This window comes from Sorex fumeus, unplaced genomic scaffold (genome assembly GCF_029834395.1).
Source record: "Sorex fumeus unplaced genomic scaffold, SorFum_2.1 ptg000061l, whole genome shotgun sequence".
In the NCBI taxonomy this organism is placed as follows: domain Eukaryota; kingdom Metazoa; phylum Chordata; class Mammalia; order Eulipotyphla; family Soricidae; genus Sorex; species Sorex fumeus.
The window spans coordinates 3,955,146-3,978,430 of NW_026606118.1; the positions used below are offsets into that span (position 1 = coordinate 3,955,146).

General features: G+C 45.0%; 1 protein-coding gene across 2 annotated transcripts in view; it reads left to right on the forward strand.

The window, feature by feature from the left end:
- Positions 1-5,432: 5,432 nt before the first annotated feature.
- The window catches only part of LOC130034557 (plasminogen-like), a 43,618-nt gene continuing 25,765 nt past the window's right edge, over positions 5,433-23,285 (forward strand). The window contains exons 1-3 of one of the 2 annotated variants that reach the window (XM_056126170.1): positions 5,433-5,576; positions 11,740-11,875; positions 17,405-17,511. In XM_056126170.1, the coding sequence (XP_055982145.1) occupies positions 5,528-5,576; positions 11,740-11,875; positions 17,405-17,511 (292 nt within the window). In that variant the 5' untranslated portion in view covers positions 5,433-5,527. The remainder of the gene's footprint in view (positions 5,577-11,739; positions 11,876-17,404; positions 17,512-23,285) is intronic. The other variant, XM_056126169.1, reaches the window with a different exon arrangement.

Here is a 23,285-nt window from a genome sequence, read left to right on the forward strand (position 1 = left end):
TTTGGTTTACTCATTCAGTGGTTCCCTCGCTCATCAGGAGGGTTGTTGCCCTAAAGCTGTGCTCAGGGGGTAGAAATTTCTGATGTTCTTGAGAACTTTCCTGGGCTTCTGGCCCATCTGTTGATGTGACTGAATTCCTTCATTAAAATAATTATTCTAGGGACTGGAGAGATAGCACAGCGGGTAGGGCATTTGCCTTGCATGCGGCCATGCCGGGTTCAATTCCCTGCATCCCATATGGTCCCCTGAGCACCGCCCAGAGTAATTCCTGAGTGCAGAGCCAGGAGTAACCCCTGTGCATTGCCAGGTGTGACCCAAAAAGCAAAAAAAAAATATAATAATTATTCTAGGGGCCAGAGTGATAGGATAGCATGTGGCCAACTCAGGTTCGATTGTCAGCATCCCATATGGTCTCTGGAGCACTTCCAGGAGTAATTCCTGAGTACAGAGCTGGGAGTAACCCCTGAGCATTGCGGGTATGACCTAAAAAAGAAAAAAAATTATAGTTGCTTCTTAGGAACTAAGGGTAGACCTCTGAGCTCCAGATGCTCAGACCAGCAACCTCATGCTCCCACTAACAATATCTAGCTGGTGCCTAAGATTCTACTGATTTCTAAGAGCCATATATACCCCTGAAGACTTCTTGGATGCTTTCAAGGTTGAACTGGGGCCTGGCTCTGGTCTGTGTGCCCTTGGGTGACACATGGAAGTGGTGGCACCTGAGACCAAGTAGCTGCCAGGTTGGTCCTGGGACAGGGTTCAAGGTGGTTGGAGTCTGTCAGCACCAGCTGGCCCGAGAAAGATGACAAACTTCTTTCTTCACTGCGTTTGGAAGAGACAAGACATATAGAAAGCATTATATGTCACTCATTTGTGGAGTATAAAACAACATAACATGAGGCTGACACCTAAGGATAGTCAATACATGGGACAGGAAGATTGGTCCATAGCTGGAAGCCTGCCTCATGAGCAAAGGGGAGAAGGCAGCTGGACTAGAGAAGGGATCACTAAGAAAAAGATGGCTGGAGGAATCAGTCGGGATGGGAGATGTGTGCTGAAAGTAGATAAAGGAACAAACATGATAACCTCTCAGGGTCTGTATTGTAAACCATAATGTCCAAAAGTAGAGAGAGACAGATAGAGAAGGGAATACCAAATAAAGGGTGTTGAGAGGATCCTCCCAGGATTGGAGAAGCATGCTGAGGGTGGACTATAGACCAAACATGATTGTCACCCATTGCCTCTTTTGCAAACCACAACACTCAATAAGAGAGAGAGAACAAAAGGGAATGCCCTGCCACAGAGGCAGGGTGGGATGGGGGGTAATGGAGGGTGGGAGGGATACAGGGACCCGTGGTGGTGGGAAATGGGCATTGGTGGAGGAATGGGTATTTGATCATTGTATAATTGAAACCCAAGCACAAAAATTTGTAAGTCTACAACTGTAAAAAAAAAAGTAGAGAAGATATTGTGGAAAATAATGGAGGCAGGGGGAGGGTGGGAAAGGGGGGGTGTACCGGGGATATTGGTGGTGGGGAATGTGCACTGGTGGAGGGAGAGGTGTTTGATCATTGTGTGATTCTAACCCAAACATGAAAGTTTGTAACTATCTCTTGGTGATTCAATAACATTAAAAAAAGAAAGCATTAAAATATTTTATTTTAATTAATTCTGGGGGGGAATTGCACTGGTGGAGGGATGAGTGTTTGATCATTGTGTGATTGTAACCCAGACATGAAAGCTTGTAACTATCTCACGGTGATTCAATACAATTTAAAAAACGAAAGCATTTGCACCCCTTTATGATGAAAACCCTGGCCAAAATGGGTATAGAGGGGACTTTCCTCAACATAGTTAAAGCCATCTATCACAAGCCTACAGCAAGCATCATCCTCAATGGGGAAAAACTGAGAGCCTTCCCTCTAAGATCAGGGACGAGACAAGGATGCCCACTATCTCCACTACTGTTCAATATAGTACTGGAAATACTTGCAATGGCGATTAGGCAAGAAAAAGATATTAAGGGCATTTAGGTAGGAAAGGAAGAAATCAAGTTCTCACTATTCGCAGATGATATGATACTATACTTAGAGAACCCAATAACCTCCACCAAAAAACTCCTAGAAACAATAGACTTGTATAGTAAAGTTTCAGGCTATAAAATCAATACCCAAAAGTCTATGGCTTTCCTATATGCAAACGGTGAGAGAGAAGAAAGCTACATGAAAAAAACAATCCCGTTCACAATTGTGCCCCAGAAAATCAAGTACCTAGGAATCAGCTTAACTAAGGAAGTAAAGGACCTGTACAAAGAAAACTACAAAATGCTACTTCAGGAAATAAAAGAGGACATGAGGAAATGGAACGATATCTCCTGCTCATGGGTCGGGAGACTTCATTCATTCATTCATACATCATCCTGTTATTCATCGATTGCCTCGAGCAGGCCCCAGTAACGTCTCTTTCATCCTAGCCCTGAGATTATATTCAAGGCTCTTTAGGAGAATGAGACCCATCATTGTTACTGGTATTTGGCATATTTGGTAAGCCATGGGGAGTTTGCCAGACTCTGCCCTGTGGGCAGGCTACATTTGATAGCCTGCAAGTTTGTCCAAAGTAGGAATGAGATAATAAGATGCCATAAAAAGATGTCCTGATAAGATGTCCGGGGGCTGGATTTTATAGTCTCTGAGTCTTGGCCATTGATGGGATTACACGGCGCCAGGGGGCCAGGTGGTGGGTGTGACCCCCGCCTACTGGAACTTGGAGGATCTGGGTGGAGGATGCTCGACTCCAATTTGAGTAGGCTTGGAGATCTCGGCCTCGGAACCCGCGTGGCTTTGTCCCTCTGCCAATACCTTAATGTGTGTGGAGAGTGGTCTCAGCATGGTGATGGCTGGTCCTGGAGGTCTTCGGCTGCTGGAGCCGTGGTCGGGGAGGGGAGGAAAGCTCAACCTGCTCCCCTCCAAGGGACCCCGGCGAGGAACAGCCAGGCGCAGGGGCAGGAGACTGCACTGGTCTCGTCCGGGGGCTGGACTTTATAGTCTCTGAGTCTTGGCTGTTGATGGGATTACACGGCGCCAGGGGGCCAGGTGGTGGGTGTGACCCCCGCCTACTGGAACTTGGAGGATCTGGGTGGAGGATGCTCGACTCCAATTCGAGTAGGCTTGGAGATCTCGGCCTCGGAACCCGTGTGGCTTAATATTGTCAAAATGGCAATACTACCGAAAGCATTGTATAAATTCAATGCAATCCCTATAAGGATACCCATGACATTCTTCAAAGAAATGGAGCAAACACTCCTGAAATTTATATGGAACAATAAGCCCCCACGAATAGCTAAAGCAATTCTTGGGAAAAAGAAAATGGGAGGAATCAACCTCCCTAACTTCAAACTGTACTACAAAGCAGTAATAATTAAAACAGCATGGTACTGGAACAAAGGCAGAACTGCAGACCAATGGAACAGGGTTGAATACACTGACATCTCCCCTCAAGCATATGATCATCTAATCTTTGATAAAGGTGCAAGTAATGTGAAGTGGAGTAAGGAAAGCCTCTTTAACAAATTGTGCTGGCATCACTGGACGGCTACATGCAAAAAAAATGGGCTCAGAACTCTGCCTAACACCATGTACAAAAGATCAAAATGGATTAAAGACCTCAACATCAGACCAGAAACCGTAAGGTACATTGAAGACAAAGTTGGCAAAACCCTCCATGACATTGAAGCTAATGGTATCTTCAAAGATGCCATGCCACTGGCTAAGCAAGTGAAAACAGAGATAGATAAATGGGACTATATTAAACTAAGAAGCTTCTGCACCTCAAAAGAAACAGTGACCAAAATACAAAGACAGTTTACGGAATGGGAAAGGATATTCGCCGAATACACATCTGACAAGGGGTTGATATCCAGGATATACAAAATACTGGTTGAACTCCACAAAAAGAAAGCATCCAACCCCATCAAAAAATGGGGCAAGGAAATGAACAGAAACTTTCTCAAAGGAGAAATCCAAATGGCAAAAAAGCACATGAGAAAATGCTCTACATCATTAATCATCAGAGAGATGCAGATCAAAACCACAATGAGATACCATCTCACACCTCAGAGACTGGCCCACATCCAAAAGAACAAAAGCAACCGATGCTGGCGCGGATGTGGCGAGAAAGGGACACTCCTTCACTGTTGGTGGGAATGTCGACTGGTTCAGCCCTTCTGGAAAACAGTATGGACGATTCTCAAAAAATTAGAAATTGAGCTCCCATTTGACCCAGGAATTCCACTCCTGGGAATATATCCCAGAGAGGCAAAAATGTATAGTCGAAATGACATCTGCACTTGTTTGTTCATTGCAGCACTCTTTACAATAGCCAGAAACTGGAAGAAACCTGAGTGCCCAAGAACAGATGACTGGTTAAAGAAACTTTGGTACATCCACACAATGGAGTACTATGTAGCTGTTAGAAAAGATGAAGTCATGAAATTTATATACAAGTAGTACAACATGGAAAATATCATGCTAAGCGAAATGAGTCAGAAAGAGAGGGATAGACATAGAAAGACTGCATTCATCTGGGAAATATAAAGTAACAAAATATGAAATTAATACCCAAGAATAGCTGAGATCAGCACCAGGAGGATTACTCCATAGCTTAGAGGCCAGCCGGGCATTCTAGGGTGTTTGGAGGATCCTCCCAGGAGGAGAGATGCATGTTGAAAGTAGACTAGGGACTGAACATGTTTGCCACTCAAAACCTCTTTTGCAGACCACAGCACCCAAAAGGAGAGAGAGAACACAGGGGATTGCCCTGCCACAGAGGCGGGGGGGGGGGGGATGAGGGGATGGGGGGATGGGGGTGGGGGGATGGGGGTGGGGGGATATTATCCATGGTGGTGGAAAATGGGCACTGGTGGAGGGATGGGTATTTGATCATTGTGTAATCGAAACCCAAACACAATAAGTTGTAAATCTACAAAAAAAAATCAAATAAACTTTTGAGATCCTCTAAAAAAAAGAAGCATTTAAATATTTTAATTAATTCTGGGGGGGGGGGCGGGAATTAGTTAGGTCATACCAGTGTTGCTCAGGGTTTACTCTGACTCCCATTTAGCAGAGATTGTGTAAGCTGAAAGGTGTTTGGTCCACAGTGCAATTGTGGTGGTTTCTTTATCTTCAGGGGATAAAGCGGATGAGAGGGAGAGAAGGAAGTCCGAGAGAGTGGGAGGTGAGACGGGCCTGGCAGAGGTGCTGGAGGACAGCACGTAGCCCGGGGTGGCCTTGGGCGGGGACTGCCCGCCACTACCCGGCCTTTCCTGGCATCCCTGCTGAGAAAGCTCTCCAGGTTTTGTAAGTGCGGGTACAGGTAACGTTTGATCTCTTCCAGCACGAAGGCCCGGGCTGCAGGACAATTATTAACCACAGACGACTGTGCTGTTGGTGGGTGTCTCCTCGGCCCGGGGAGTCCTGGCCATTTGGGGACCGAGCCCTCAGCTTTCTGCACCCGACTGGCCAGGCCCACCATGGAGCCCCAGGACGTGGTCTTCCTGTTGCTCTTGTTTCTGAGACCAGGTAAGAGCCCAAGCCGGTTTCTGACCTTACTCAGTGCTGCTCCTGAAACCTGCTTGGCCACTTGGGGGGCGGCTATGTGACTTCTTTCCTTCATTCATGGGAGTCCCGGTGCCAAATCCAAACTACAGGGATTCTTCAAGAAACAGGCTTTGCTACCTGTGAGAATGGACAGGAATGGCAGGAAAATGATAGGGCTGCGCTGGGGCCATGGTGACAGCCCCCATCCCCCACCCCCCAGCCCTCCCACATCCTGGGCTCATGCAAAGGCTCACTTCACACTCACTGGTCTGCTCTGGTGTTTGTTGGTCTCTGCAAGCTGGTCCTGATGGACTCACAGAGTCATTCACCTTTGTGAATTCATTCCTTGGATGCCGTAGGAGGGATGTGCATATTCTGTACACAGTATGCAGTGTGTCCTTTTATCAACTGCATAAGGAATTCCGGTTAGGACTCGCACCTCCATCTTAGAGACTAGGAAATCCAAACTTTGCAAAATCATGTTCTCGTCCCATTGGCCACAATCCCAAATCCAGGAAGTGAAAAACCTGAATAGGCTTCCAAAGAAGGAATCTAACTTTTCCTCCCTTGTTCTCTTTAACCCTCTTGAAAATATTTTAAGCATTTGCTTGTGATTCTTTGGTGGGGAGACCTTTATTGAGATGCAACTCACGTAGTCTATAGCAGAGTCACAAAAATCACACCACTCAGCAGTATTCTGTCTTCTGATCTGCATGTCCATTGTCATGATACCTTCAGATCTATTGTCCCCAAAGAAACTCCATGCCCTTGTCTGTCACATTCAGCTCCCTTACCCTAGCTCTGCCCAACCCTTGGATAATTCATCTACTCTGTGTCTGTGGGAGATCATAGTGTCAGGTATGGGCTCTTCAGATACATAGACACTCAATATGCAACTTAGAATTTTCCAGAAAGAAAGTTGGAAAGTTGTACGTTGGAGTCAAATTGAGGTGAATTTAGTTGAGCCATCCAAGTAAACACTAAGGAAAACACAAAAGGAAGATTGTAGTTTCTAAAGAGACTTTAGCGGAAGGGCTGGTCACAGGGCGGAGTCCTGCTCGGTTTGGCCCAAGGAAGCGGGAAGAGGCGCAGGGATCTCTCCCAAATGTTTGAACACACTTCTCAGGGCAGGATTAGCATCTGATTTCACCTGCCAGGAGAGAGCCAGCAGGCAGTCTTGGGTGAGCTCTGAGCAAGAGGAAGGCATTAACTCTCTCCGTGCCAGTATTTCATCTTCCAAACATGCTACAGAATGCAGAAGGAAGATGCCAGTTCAGCTGGGCTCAGGGAGAGGGGAGACAGTCCGCAGCTTCCAGCCCACTAAGTCTTTCCTTTGGCACACAACTGGGTGGCCCACTAAGTCTTTCCTTAGGCACAAAACAGGGTGGACACACACATGCACACAACCAGACAACAAAACTCATTGACGGCAAACATCTGGATGCTTGACCAAGAACTCAAACACACGTTTCTTCTAAGATTTCTGTGTTGAGGTGTCATCCCAGGAATCTCTATGAGATTTTCTGCTTCCAATTTAATCATCAATGGAAATGGTGTTTGTGCTAGTGTTCAAGGAGCACTCGGACAGTTGAGTTTGTGTCTGTGGACACGGTCTGCAGGGTCTGTTGAGTTTGGAGTCCACAGAATTGGCGCAGCACAGTTTCTGGAAATGGAAGTTTAGTCTAGAGACCAGGCCGATGGAGACTTGGGCCTGGAACTCCATGTCTTTTCCTCCAGAGTCTTTGGGCACGTTCTCAGGTGCCTTTTGATCTGTAAGTTCAAAGTGCATCAGATCACGTCCTGTTCAGGAGCCACCCCAAAGTTTGGGTTCTCTGACAGACACAAGGACAGGAAGTGTGTGTTAGGGAGAGCTGGCATCTTACTCTGCTGGTGCCAATGACCTGGGCAGGATCCAATTCTACTGAGGAGGAGCCACAGACCCTGCTGGGCCAGGTTCTTGTTCTCAGTCTCCAACCATGGTCTGGACCATCCCGTCTTTCAATAATTCCAACCCGGCACATTCCCTCTGTACTCAGCTCCAGCCACAGCCGCTTTAGGAAATGCCTATCTTCTCTGGCTGCTCCTAATTCCTGACCTAGAACTTTCTACATACTCCCTCCAGCATCCTCTCCTCCCCCACACTCTGCGAGTGGTCAAGGTCTCCATGTTGCCTAACCCATTTAGGCAAACTTTGGGTGCATTTTCTTAACCTCTTAGGTCTCCTGCCCTGTGACAGTCAATCGTGGCCCATCTCAAAGCAGAGCTGCCAACACTGGTCAGGGGTTCCTGGGCAGGAAACACTCCTGGTGGCCCCCGGCAGGGCCAGGTGAGACTTCCAGTCGCACTGCAGTTGTGAGGCACAGATCACCCTCACCCCGATGCTTGGCCTCAGGTTGCATCTAACTAAAACCCAGGGCCAGTGTTCGCCTATTTCTGCTTTTCTCCACCGGACCAGATTGTGTCTCAGGGAGGTCATCACCCCACAAACCTTCCTTCTCTCTCCTGATTCCCATCATGTGTCTTGGGGATGAGCCCAGTGGGACGCACCCCAGCATTTGGGAGAGATTTAGTGCAGGTCTGACCTGTGTCCAGGTGGGACCCTTTGGGTGTGTTTATCCCATCTGAAAAGGTGACAGTGTCACCCGCATGGATGAGATGGTTGGAAACCAGCTAAAATTCTCTGTCTGCCCAGAGAAGGACAGCCCACATCCATGGGGGTAAACTTTCACTTTTGGCAAACTTGTTTCTATGACAAGGTGATTAGAGCAAGCATATCCAGTGTCCTTATTTTAGGTCTTATGCCTGTCTGTGAAGTAATGTAGAAGTTGTAAGTCAGTCTGGTGCTGCACAGTACAGTAGGTGAGGCCTTGCACTGAGCTAACCCAGGATAAATCCCCAGCACCACCTGTGGTGCCTTGAGTACTGACAGAAATGGTACCGGAGCACCACAGGTGTGGCACAACGACCAGGGGGAAAAAAGTCTTAGAGAACTCTGTGTGCATCCATCAGTCTTTGGGTCACAGCAGGCTGTGCTCAGGGTTTACTCCTGGTCCTGTGCTTGGTGGTCACTCCTGCTGGGCTCTGGGAACCACGGGGTTCCACATGCAAGGCAAACACCCTACCCGCTGTACCATCACTCTGGCCCCTCACCCATCAGTCTTGAGGACCTTTCCTTTCTGTTACTGCAATTGTTTCCAAACATGTTTTTATATCAAACCCTCATCCTACTGGTAACCAAGCAGTGACAAAAAAATTAAGAAAAATTCATTGAGCTATCATGAGTTATAGTTATTAATGATTGAGTTTCAGGCATACAATGTTCCAACACCAATCCCTTTACCAGAGCCCTCTTCCCTCCACCAATACCCTCGATTTTGCTTTCACCCTCTGCCCAACCCCGCCTTCATGGCAGACACATTTCCTGCCCCACCTTTTTCTTTTAGGTTCTGTGGTTTACAAAACTGTTACTGATGGGGTATCATGTAAGCATGTTAGTGTTCCTTTCCTTCTCCTATCCTGCCCAGAGGCACGATTCCTATGAAGGGCCAATTCTCATGTTCTTAGTTTTGTTTTTCCTTGTTTTTATTTATTTATTTATTTATTTATTTATTTTTATAATTTTATTTATTGAATCACCATGAGGGCAGTTACAAAGCTTTCGGGTCTAAGTCTCGGTCATACAAAGAAACACCCGTACCTTCACCAGTGCCCATTCTCCACCCCTAACAACCCCAGTATACCCCCATCCCACACCCTCCCCCTACCTGTGGGGCAGATGATTTCCACATTACTCTCTTTCTACTTTGATCACATTCAATATTTTGACACCAGACCCACCATTATTTTTTGAGATTTTACCCCAACACTCAGATCTGCTGAAAAGGCAACAGGAGACAATTTGTTTTCTATTGCTGGTTATAAATAACATATGGTATCACGTGGCTGCATTAGTGGCCATGCGATTTTGAAATTCAGAAATTTTAACACTTAAATCTGGAGGGATTTCTGCCAAAACCTGCTGGGTTCTGAGATTTGCTCCTGAGTTTCTGGGATCATGTCCGTTAAGCAGCTTGATCAGGAGCCAGAAAGGCCATTCGTGGGTGATGACTTGGGGTCTTGTTGGGGTGGGGAGGACAGGACTGGCTCCACCCCATCCCGTGAGGTCCAACAAATTTCATCACTGTGAACCCAAACCTGACTATCCAGTGGCCTCTGGAGGATGGCGGCCACTGGGCCGCCAGGAGGAACAGGTTAAGGCACGAAACCTATTCCCACCTGGGTTGGTCCAGCACTGGTAACTTACTGCAGGAACCGGATGCATTTCTGCCAAAAGAAACTGGGTTTCGAGATTTGTTTCTGAGTCTCTGGGATCATGGCCATTAAGCAGTTCAATCAGGAACCAGAGAGGCCATTTGTCTAATTATATAGCTGAGCCAGAGGTGGTTTGTGGGTGTGTCTCCCACATACCTAACTTTTGGCCGTTTACTTTCTTGGTAAACTTTGCCCCAAGTTTTTGGGTTCTGGCCAAAGGCACGGTAGCAATTTTGGGGTATCTGGAAGTCTGAAGGTGCCATCAGGCTGCTGATGCACTCGCCTCACAGGTACAGATTGACCTGCTGGCGGCACCATACCCTCTCATTTTCTTAGTTTTATCCCTTGGGGCAGCTGTTATTCCCCTACTATATTTCTTTACATCCTGCATGCAAGACAGATCATTCTGTGTCTGTTTCTCTCTCACTGACTGTCTTCACTCAGACAATACTTCCAGATTCAACCACACAGCAGGAATTGCATGGCTCCATCTTTACTTAGGGCTGAGCATCTTTATTTAGGGCTGAGTAGTATTCCGTTATATAGATGTACCACATTTTCTTTATCCACTCATTCGTTCTCAGGCACTTGGGGTGTTTCCAGATTTTGGCTATTATGAATAGGGCTGCAATGAACATAGGATTGCAAATGGCTTTTCTGCATTGGTTTGCTTGGCATTTTTTTTTTTTTGGTCTTTGGAGGATCTGGGTGGAGGATGCTCGTCCCAAATCCGAATTCCAGTAGGTGGGGGTCACACCCACCAACTGGCCCCCTGGCGCCATGTAATCCCATCAATGACCAAGACTCAGAGACTATAAAAACCAGCTCCCGGAAGAACAGTTCAGTCTCCTGACCCCGTGCCTGACTGTCCTCGCTGCTGGGGCCCCTTGGAGAGGAGCGGGTTGAGATTTCCTCCCCGCCCCGACCAGGGTTCCAGCAGCCAATGACCTCCAGGACCAGCCACCACCATGCTGAGACCACTCTTCGCACACATGAAGGTACTGGCAGAGGGACAAAGTCACGCGGGTTCCGGGGCCGAGATCTCCAAGCCTACTCGGATTTGGGCCGAGCATCCTCCACCCAGATCCTCCAAATTCCAGCGGCCGCATGACACCCTATTATGACATCTTATTATCTCATTTCTACTTTGGACAAACTGGCAGGCTACCGAATGTAGCCTGCCCACACGGCAGAGTCTGGCAAACTCCCTGTGTTGTACCCAATATGCCAAATACCAGTAACAATGATGGGTCTCGTTCTCCTAAAGAACCTTGAATATAATCTCAGGGCTAGGATGAAGGAGACATTACTGGGGCCTGCTCGAGGCAATCAACGATTAACAGGATGATTTGTGATTTGTGTTTGTGATTTTTTGGTCTTTGGGATATATTCCAAGAAGTGGAATTGTCGGGTCATATGGAAGCATGTTCTAGTTTTTTGAGATTTTTCCATATTGTTTTTCAAAAGGGTTGAATCAGTTGACATCCAACTGTAAATTAAGGTCCATTTCTCCCCACACCCATGCCAACATTGATAGTTTAGTTCTTTTTGATGTAAGCCAGTCTCTGTGGGGTGAGATGATATCTCCTGGTTGTTTTGCCTTGCATCTCCCTGAATATAAGTGATGCAGAGTATTTTTTCCATATGCCTTTTGACCATCTGTATGTCTTCTTTGGAGGAGTTTCTGTTCATCGCATCTTCCCAGTTTCTGATGGTTTTGGATATTTTTTCTGGATATCAATCAATCTATCAATCAATCCCATAATAGACAATCAGTGATCTTTTGCCATTGAGTGGGTTTTCCCAGTTGTGCCTTGTCTGTCTTCATTTTCAGGTCTTGGAACGTCCCTTGAGGACTATGTGAGCACCCAGGGGACCTTGCTATTCAGTTTCAAGGAGCAGCAGCTGGAGGCCAAAAGCATTGAGGACTGTGCTTCCGGGTGTGAGAAGGAAACGGGATTCATCTGCAGGTACTGAACTGTCCCAAGCTGCCCTGGTGATGGTTTGCTGTCAGAGACAAGTGAGTCGGTATCAAGGGATTTGTTCCTGGGTCTACTGACAGAAGTAGGATTTCAGGGCCAGAGAACGTACACTGACCGAACACAGGCTTTGCATGTGGCAGGCTGTTTGTTCCCTGGCGATGCATGGACCCCCATGCACTGGGTCAGGGTCCCCCAAATAAAAATAAATGAAAAATAGGATTTTGTAAGAAAGAGGAATTGTATGGTGTTGGAGTTTTTAGCTTGTACTTGTTCCTGCATCTGAAAGTCTTCTAACGATTTCTCATTACTGTTTATTAGTGTTCCTTGTTAGAAAAGTACCCTCAAAGAACTGATTTGTTTTCATGCCTGACACCCACAGAGGCTGCTCTGCATTCTCGTTTGTATATCACCAGGGAATATTTACAGGGGTCGTGGGAATGAAAGACTGGAAGGAGCAATGCCACCTGGATGCAGAGACCCAGGGTGGGAGCTGGAACCATAGTGGGTACCGGGAAGAAGCCTTGCAGGAGTGTGTGTCTGCCTGGTTGTGTCTGCTGCAGCCACAGACTCTGGTTGTGATGGAAAAGAAGTTTTTTTTTTTCTTTTCGGGTCACACCCGGCTATACTTCTGGCTCATGCATTTAGGAATTACTCCTAGCGGTGTCCCGGGAACCATATGGGATGCTGGGAATCGAACCTGGGTCAGCCACATGCAAGGCAAATTCCCTACTCACTGTGCTATCGCTCCAGCCCTGGAAAAGGACATTTTTAACTAGACAGCCAGGGCAGTGTACTGGCACATGGTATTGTCAGCACATCCTTAACAATAATGGGAGAAAAGAGGAATTTTCAGGGGTGGAGCCTGTGTGAAGACTTGGGTGAAGTGGAGGCTTGAGCTGGAGTTCTCAGGGCTGTGATCTCTAGATGGATTCACTGAGGTGGGAGGGGCACAGATAGGACACTGAGTGGACCTGGTGGCTACAGCAGAGGGTCGGTGCATGAGGAGGGTGTAAGGTGGGTAAGAATGGCCTAGAAGACCAGCACCCTCTGTGCAGGTAGGGAGGTGTGAGGAGGGCGTTGTAGAGGTGTCAGGGGACATGCCTCAGGGACCTCCTGCATGGGTAGGTTGTTTTGGGGAGTGGTCTCTAGAGGCTGTGTCCAGGGAGTGTGGCCCAAGTGACACCATCTTGAGATTGCTTTGTTGTAACCAAATCTACTGTCTTCCACACTGAAGCCAATACTAGGAAACTCATTGAGTTTTAAAAAAGTTTATTTTTCCCCATTGAGAATAACGACTGCTGTGGGCTTGTTATAGATGGCTTTGACTACATTGAGGAATGTTCCTTTAACTCCCACTTTGTTGAGAGTATTTATCATAAATGGGTCCTAGATCTTGTCAAATGCTTTCTCTGCATCTATTGATATGATTGTATGGTTTCATTAAAAAATTTTTTTTGTTATGGTGTGTTACATTGGGCTGGAGCAATAGCACAGAGGGTAGGGCATTTACCTTGCACGTAGCCAACCCGGCTGACCCAGGTTCGATTCCTCCACCCATCTTGGAGAGCCCGGCAAGCTACCGAGAGTATCTCACCCACACAGCAAAGCCTGGCAAGCTACCCATGACATATTTGATATGCCAAATACAGTAACAAGTGTCACAATGGAGATGTTACTGGGCCCGCTTGAGCAAATCAATGAACAACGGGAGTACAGTGACAGTGACAGTATTATGTTTGATTGACTTGCAAATGTTAAACCATCCTTGCATTCCTGTGATACATTCTACTTGGTCCTGGTGTATGGTCTCTTTGAGGACTTGTCGGATTCTGCACTGTATCACTATAGCACTGTCGTTCTGTTGTTCATTGATTTGCTAGAGCTGGCACCAGTAACGTCTCCTTTGTGAGACTTGTTGTTACTGTTTTTGGCATATTGAATACACCATAGGGAGCTTGCCAGGATCTGCCATGTGGGCTGGATACTCTCAGTAGCTTGCCAGGCTCTCCAAGAGAGATGGAGGAATCAAACCTGGGTTGGCTACGTGCAAGGCAAACGCCCTACCCTCTGTGCTATCGCTCCAGCCCTATTGATATTTGCTAGAATCTATTATACAATATGACTATTCTAGCAAACAGTCGGGTTCTATTTGCTAGAATTTTGTTGAGGGTCTTTTCATCTGTGTTCATCAGGGATTGTTGGATAACACTGGCTTATCCTTGGTACTCCCAAAGAAAGCTTAGGTATATTCAGTTACTCCCACAACAGTGCCTCTGAGGCATACCCAATTTCATCAGGCACCAATAATCCTATATTGCTTTTCTTTTTCCCTTATGTCACTTGCATGGTTTAGCAATCTCCTTTTTGTATAGACACAGGGATGCTGTGCTTTTGTAACATGGGAGTTAATTGACTTCAAATAATATTTACTCCTGGACATTCATCATCTTTGCTTGACTTAAGCCTCAGTTGCCTTTGCTTCCTAACACCCCCAAAAGGAGGGTCCCAGCGAGGGACAAGGATGGACCCAGGGAAAGCTGTAAGCTACCCTGGCATGGGAAAGGGACAAGCTAAGTGCCATAAAAAGCATAATAAGTTAAGAGTATGGTCATGACAGCTCTCTGGAAAGAAAGATGGCGGCCGCACGGGAGCCTTGTGGAAAGCAGGTTTGAGCCGGGCTCGGGGGAGCGGCGGGGACCTCATGGGAAGGGGGGCTTTGTGGGCCGTCCCCCACGCCCCACCGAGGTCGCCAGCTGCCCCCCACGAGCGGCTCTCCGGCACGGCCACGACTCCAGGGCACAGAAACCAATCTCTTTTTTTTTTCTTTTTTTTCCCCCTTTATTTTATTTTATTTTTTTTAAAGTTGTAGATTTACAATTTTTTGTGCTTTGGTTTCAATTATACAATGATCAGATACCCATCCCTCCACCAGTGCCCATTTTCCACCACCATGGATAATATCCCTCCCACCCCCATCCCCCCATCCCCCCGTCTCTGTGGCAGGGCAATCCCCTGTGTTCTCTCTCTCCTTTTGGGTGTTGTGGTCTGCAAAAGAGGCATTGAGTGGCAAACATGTTCAGTCCATAGTCTACTTTCGACATGCATCTCCCCTCCTGGGAGGATCCTCCAAACATCCTTTATTTGGTGCTCCCTTCTCTATCTGAATAGCCCTTTCCTCTAGGATACCCGGCTGGCCTCTAAGTTATGGAGTAATCCTCCTGGTGCTGATCTCAGCTATTCTTGGGTATTAATCTCATACTTTGAGAAACCAATCTCTTAACTAGCTAACTTTTAATAGAAATTCTTCCAGGGTCAATAAGTAAAATAGCAGAAATTCAAAACCGCGCGGCTGCTATTGCGGCCGCGCAACATCATTTTATTCTTAAACCAAGTTGTAGAAAGCAAATCATTTCACAACGCTGTTTCAGCATGTCTGATTGTGGGGGGTCGTCGTAAACTCTAAACAATAATTGTGCATCTTCTATCGAAATAATCTATCTAGTCAAAGTAGATAGAGTATTAACTAGAACTCATCTGCCTCACAAGAATTGGGAGGGGTGGGAGGTGGGGGTCTATTGGGGTTCGGGGTTAAAAATGATTATTGGTAAAGGGAAATGTGTTCGGTATCTACATGACTGAGACCTAAACCCGAAAGCTCTGTAACTTTTCCCACAGTGATTCAATAAATAAATAAATTATATAAAAAAAAGAGTATGGTCATGACAAACTCTGTCACGACCCAAAAAGAAATAACTGAATAAGGACATGCTGGAGTTAGGAAAAACTAACCTAGCCTGAGGACTATAGTCTGGGATATATAGTGAGATGTCCCCAGGAAGAACCAAACTTTAAGTTTAATTTATCTCTTACTATGTTTATACAAATTGGCTAGAAATATTAGTAAGAAGTAAACTTACTATGTTTGCTTAAATGAATTACTAGCTGAGGAAAGGAGAAAGCAATACACCCTAGATGGAACCCAGCCCTTGAGCAAATCTCCTAGTAATCTGGAGTGATGAACCCTCATTTGAGACTTTGTCCTTGAATTAATCTCCAGGAACTTCTCCTGAAGGAGTGGCTTTACCTCTGTTTGTTGTTATGGCAATGTTAAACCCCACCTATGTGGACCCCCACCCTTCATGATTTCTGTCTAACTATGCTGTAAAGGGAAAGAGGGGATGAGGATGAGGAAACTATGATGACTAGGACTACGACCAAAACTACAACAAGGATTGTGCTGTAAGGGGAGAGATTAGACCATGCTGGGGAGGAGAGAAAAATAAACTGACTACCAACAAGCCTGGGGCCCTGTTTCTCTGTTTCCATTACCCGGTCTTTTGTCTCTACATCGTCGTGGATTGGCCAGGGGAATGGTTCTCAGCCACCGAACACTTGAGTCCTGCATGCTGCATGCCCATATTTTCCTGGAAACTCACAAAGGATATTGGCTTGTAATTCAGAGAGAGAGAGAGAGAGAGAGAGAGAGAGAGAGACAGAGAGAGATATGCAGGTGGGGGGCAGGAAGGAAACTGGGGACATTGGTGGTGAGAATGTGCACTGGTAAAGGAATGGGTTTTGGAACATTATATAATGGAAACCAAATTATGAACAACCTTGCAACTGTATATCTCACAGTGATTCAATAAAAATCCGTGGTGGTGGGAAATGGGCACTGGTGGAGGGATGGGTATTTGATCATTGTATAATTGAAACCCAAGCACAAAATTTGTAAATCTGTAAATTTGTAAATACGACTGTACCTCATGGTGTCTCACTAATTTCATTTTCATTTCATCATCCTGTTATTCGTCGATTGCCTCGAGCAGGCCCCAGTAATGTCTCTTTCATCCTAGCCCTGAGATTATATTCAAGGCTCTTTAGGAGAATGAGACCCATTATTGTTACTGGTATTTGGCATATTTGGTATGCCACGGGGAGTTTGCCAGACTCTGCCCTGTGGGCAGGCTACATTCGATAGCCTGCAAGTTTATCCAAAGTAGGAATGAGATAATAAGATGTCATAAAAAGATGTCCTGATAAGATGTCCGGGAGCTGGATTTTATAGTCTCTGAGTCTTGGCCGTTGATGGGATTACACGGCGCCAGGGGGCCAGGTGGTGGGTGTGACCCCCGCCTACTGGAATTTGGAGGATCTGGGTGGAGGATGCTCGACTCCAATCCGAGTAGGCTTGGAGATCTCGGCCCCGGAACCCGCGTGGATTTGTCCCTCTGCCAGTACCTTCATGTGTGCGGTAAATCTACGACTGTACCTCATGGTGTCTCACTAATAAAAAAAATTTAAAAAATTAAAAAATAAAAGCAGAGTCATTGAAAAAGAGAATATGGAAAGAGGAAGTGTCTGGTTGCAGTGAAGAGGAGCAGCAAGGTGGGGGCACCATTTCCAGAAGCTTCTTGATTCTTCCCAGCTTTGAGCTCCTCCACCCCTCAGAGACAGCACCCTGGGTTCACTCTGCTGCCCTTGATACAGGAATGCGCCCACGTCCGGTTCTCTCCGCAGGTCCTTCCATTTCCACAGCAAGGAGCAACAGTGCGTGATCATGGCTGAGAACAGCAGGACGGCACCCGTGACCCGCATGACAGACGTGATTCTCTTTGAAAAGAAAGGTGTGTCCATTTGCTCGTCCCCCAGATCCCTCTTCCTACTCTCTCTCCCTTCCTGTCTGTCCATGATCAGTCCTGGTGGAGACACTCAGCACAGAATGCCCAGTCAGAACAAGACATGGCCACTGGCCTTTTAGATAGGTTTTTGTTTGTTTGTTTGTTTGTTTTTGTTTTGGGTCTACGTTTGGCTGTGCTCAGGTCTTACTCCTGACTCTGCACTTGGGGATTATTCCTTGGACATTATGTTTTGCGGGGGGTCACATTCAAGGCAAATACTTTCCTCACTGTACTATGTCTTGGAAGCCCCTTTTAGGAGGCTTAAAAACAATGAAAATAAGGGGTTGGATTGACCTAAGCATTTCTAGCTCTATGACCTTGAAAGAAGATAATCAGGTCTCTATTTTAAGACTGATGGAATAGTCTCAAGGCTCCTTATGATCTTGGCTTCTTCATCTTGCCTTACAGTGTGATCTAGGTTTGGGCCTGATAGTTGGGGCTGGTGGCTCTTGAAACCTTAGAGACATTTAGATGAGACAAAGATCGTGATTTGTTTCTTAAATTTTCCACTTTATGAGCACCTTGAAATGACCTGGTATGAATGGGAGCAACAGGAGGTGTGCAGGCACAGAATGAGCGGGGAGTACAGTCCTTAGGTGGGGAGGGGTTGGGGAAGGTGGGTGGTGGGGGCAGAAAGGCGGCAATGCCCATGGCTGTTCAGCCCCGATCCTCTGACTTGGTCCTAATCCCTCAAGCATGTGTTTGCAGAGGAAGTAGGGCTCTCCCCTTGGGTAGCCATTTCCTTTCATTCCTGACCAGCACTTTGGCTCAGGGCAGATCGGAGCACAGCCTGTCCTTCCTTTCTAAGAGATCCCGAGGGATCTGGTATGCAGGCCCTGGGCCAGGCCAGGTTCCTTCTCAGTAGCAGATTCATCCTGATAACAACAATCTCTCCAAATCACTTCCTGCTCACTTTCTGTCAGGGGAGCAGGAGCAAGGGCAGAGGTGTGATCTCTGTGTCTTCTAGAATCATCCACCAAGGTAACCCAATTACTGCATGTAGTTGGTGGCAGTGTAGGACTGAACTTATACAAACTCCCAGGCATGGACTTACTCACCTGAAAGTGGTCGCAGCTTCAATATATTTTTTTTATCTATCTTTTGCCACAACGATCACGACCATCCTGTTGTTCGTCGATTGCCTCGAGCAGGCCCCAGTAAGGTCTCCTTTGTCCTAGCCCTGAGATTTTTAAAAAAATGCCATATTCAAGGCTCTTTCAGGGTTAGGAGAATGAGACACATCATTGTTACTGGTATTTGGCATATTGGGTATGCTACGGGGAGTTTGTCAGACTCTGCCATGTGGGCAGGTTACATTCGGTAGCCTGCCAGGTTGTCTATTCTTTTAAAAAGCTGAAATTCTCTTTGGTGGCACCAGTTGGTGTTGGAACCAGAGTTCTGTCCAGCATCACCCCCTCAAGACCTGTGGGATCTCAGCCTGGCCTAGAGAGTCCATGACACTCTGCATGGCTGAGACCTGTGAGTCTGTCACACGGGACTGAGAGTCTGGAACTATCAAGAAAAACACGTCAGTAAAAGAAAATTTGTGGAAATTGTTTTGGGGTCATTAAGTCCTTGTCTGAGGGTTTACTAAGCTGGCTATGGCTAGTTGATCCTTATGAGTTATTATTTTTGTTTACTGATCTTAGTTGGCTTCTATGTTACTTTTCCATTTAATTTTCTGTGCTTTTACTGGGCTGTCAAGATTGTGGAACTTGGAGGTGTCCAAGCTCCATCCCAGGGGCATTTATTATCTTTTTTTAAAAACCAAACCAAACCAAACCAAACCAAAACAAGATTGGCAAACCGTTAGCTAGCACCAGAGGAAAATGAGTAAGAAAGTAAAAAAAAGCATATCAAAGATGAAAGGAGAGAAATACAATAGACTTCAGAAATATAAAAGAACAGAAGAGGTTGCCACGAATGATTTGATGCCATTAAGCTAAAGAACCGAGAAGAAATGGTTATAATCATATAACCCTTCAAGATTAAATCAGGAGGGAAGACCAATCATAAGTAAGCAATATGAAAGAATAATACAGTATCTCCCCAAGAAGAAAAGAATTGATTTGTATAAGTTCACTAGTGAGTTCTGACAAACTTTTAAAGAAGACTTACTACCTAAACACCCCAGACTCTTCCAAAATACAAAAAAAAACCCCAAACAGGAATCCTTCCTAATAGCTTCTATAAAGTCAACATTACTCTAATACATAAATCAGACAGAGAGCTATTACTAAAACAGAAAATTGCAGAACAATATTTCTGATGAACATCAATGCAAAGATCCTCAATAAACTATTTTTTGAATTGAAAATATGCCTAAAGAATCAGATACCATGACCAACTGGGATTCCTCCCTGAATACAAGAATGTTCAAAGTATGCAAATCAATTAATGTAATTACCATGCAACAAAATAAAAGATAAAAGTAATATAATATTAATCAATGTAGAGAAAGTTTTTGACAAGATTCAATATCCATTCATGATAAAAATCTTCAACAAAATAGGGATAGAAGGAAATAACCTCAACATTGTAATGAACATTTGCAAAACATACAGTCAGTCTCATACTCAATGGCAAAAATCTGAAATCTTCCTTTCTGAGATTAGATACAAGACAAGGATGTCCAGTTTCTTCACTATTTTTCTTTTAATTTTTATTTATTGATTTATTTATTTTATTAGTGAAACACCATGAGGTACAGTTGTAGACTTACATATTTTTATGTTTGGGTTTCAGTTATACAATTATCAAGTACCCATCCCTCCACCAGTGCCCATTCTCCACCACCAATGAACCCAGTAACCCTCCCACCCTGCCCCATTCTCCCCCACCCCGTCCCACCTCTATGTCAGGGCATTCCTTTTTGCTCTCTCTTTCCTTTAGGGTGTTGTCTTCACTATTTTTCAACATATATGAAAGTCATTGCCACATAAATCAAGCAAGAAAAAGAAATAGAAGGAATCCAAATTTGAAAAAAGGAATTCAAACTATCACTAGTTGCAGAAGGCATGATAATAGACATGGAACACTCTAAAGACTCCCTTTTCAGTCAATATAGAAAAATAGCAGGCTACAAGATATGTTTCATTTCATACACAAAAGTATGTTTCATTTCATACACAAACAATAAACGAAGTGAAGGGAATAAAAAAGATGATACCACTTAAAGCAGGATCCCCAGACATAAAATACCGAGGAATCTGCACAAAGAATGTGAAACACTAGTTTATTGAAAACCATGCATCCCTATTGAAAGAAGCAGAAAAGGACACTAGGAAATAAAAAATATTCCACGTTAATGGCTGGGAAGAATTCACGTGGTTAAAATGGCCATCCTACCAAAAGCATCATACAGATTCAATGCAATTCGCACAAGAATTTCAATGACAATCATAAGGGACTTCAAAAAACCCTATTGAAATTTGTATGGAACCATACAAATCTCTGAATAGTCTTAGGAATTCTGAGAAAAAGAAGATGGGCCATATTGCTTTCCATAACTTTATAATGTGGAGCTAAAGTGATCAAAGTTGTGTGGCACTGGGGGCCTAAGAGATAGTATAGTAGGTAAGGTGCTTGTCTTGCATGCAGCCGACCCAGATTCGATCCCCAGCATCTCATATGGTTCCCTGAGCACCACCAGGAGTGATTCTTGAGTGAAGAACCAGGAGTAACCCCTGAGTACCGCTGTGTGGATCCCCCACCCCACCCCAATTGTGTGGCCCTTGAGTAGAGGTTCCTCTCAGACCAATGGAGCAGAAGAGAGAGACCAGAGAGAAACCATCATATTTATGGGCAGTGAATCTATGGTAAAATGGCTGAGTGCATGAAGTGTAGCAAGGAAAATGGTTCTGGGAAAGCTGGACAGCCACATGCTTATTATTTTTGTAACGAAACTGGGTCTACATTCACACAATTCACAAAATTTCATACAACCCAAATGAAAGAACTCGACGTCACACCAGAATCCAGAATATACATTTGGAAGATGTGAGAAGAATTCTGTAGGCTATGAATCTCAGATATATCTCCAACAGTAGGATCCCACTAGAAATGATAACAAATACAAAAACAACTAAATGGGACCACATCAGATGAAAAAGTGTTTGCGTGTCAAAGAAACTCAGGTGAAAATAAGAAGACTCCATACTTAATAAGGGAAATATTTGAACACAGAATAACAGATAAAGGGCTAATATGCAGGATCTACAAAACAATCACAAAGTTTAACAATCACAAAAAAAGTCCAATAATCCCATCAAAAATGGGAAGTGGAGAAGAGTAAGCATTTTGCAAAGAAGATATACAATGGCCAGTAGGCATATAAAACAGTGTTTGTCATCGCTTATTGTCAGAAAAATGCAAATCAAATCAATAATTAGATTTCATTTCACACCAGTGAGAACGGCATAAAGCTAAGAGAATGCAACCAGTGCTGGCTGGAGGGTGATGAAAAGGAATCTCCACTCACTACTGGCAGCAATGTCACCTGGTTCAGTCTCTATGAAAAAAAAAAGTATATCTATTCCTCAAAAAAAAGTGTGAATAGATCTTCCACATGACCTGGTAATTCCATGTCTTGGAATCTATACCCCAAATACAAAAGGATTAACTTGAAAAGATATATACACACCTATGTCATTGCAGTACTTAATACTGCAAACTGTGGACTGGATAAAGAAACTGTGGAATATATACAAAATGGAATGCTATGAAACCATACAAAGATAAAATTTTGCTGTTTATTACAATGCGGACAGAAATGGTGGGAATAATTCTAGGCAAAGTAAGTCCTATGGAAATAGCAGATGACCTTATTGATCTGTGGAATACAGAGAGCCCAAACAGGGGAATGTACAGTATCAAACCATGACAACCCCTTGTTTTTTTGTTGTTGTTGTTGTTGTTTTTTGCGGGGGGAGGGGCACACCCAGCAATGCTCAGGGGTTACTCCTGGTTCTACACACAGGAACTTCTCCTGGCGGGACTGGGGGACCTTATAGGATACCAGGGATTGAAGCAGGGTCAGCCAAGTTCAAGGCAAAAGGCCTCCCCACTATTGCTCTGGCCCCCAACAAACCCTTGACTTTTAGAGTCTAATCATAGCTGAATGTTCAGGAGAGGAGGAGGAGCTGTGAATGGGAAATAAAAGCCTGACCAGGTGCAACATCAGAGCACTGATGAAGGATATTGATCACTTTGGCATGGGTGGGGTACTGTAACCTTGCATTGCAGTACTGTGCACATTACTGTTATTGTGATCAAGTTACCCAAACAACAATAAAAATCAGTTATCAGAAATCATAAAATTTGGCTATAAATGGATGGATATGGAGAGTATCAGGCTGAGTGAAATGAGTCAGAAGGAGAAGGACAGATATTTGTAGTTCATTTGTGGTACATAAGAAAAATAGTATGAGACTAATATCCAAGGCCAAGAAAAACATGGGCCAGGAGGACTGGTCAGTGACTGGAATCTACTACAAGTGTGTGGGGTAGAGGGTAGGTAAGACAGAGAAGAAACCAGTATGACAATAATAGTTAGAAATGATCATGCTGGATGAGAACTGAGTATTGAAAATAGGTAAAGGGATATACGTGATAAACTTTCAGTATTTGTATTGCAAACCATAATGCCCAAAAGGAATGAGAGAGAGAGAGAGAGAGAGAGAGAGAGAGGAGAGAGAGGGGAAGGAGAGAAAAAGAGAGAG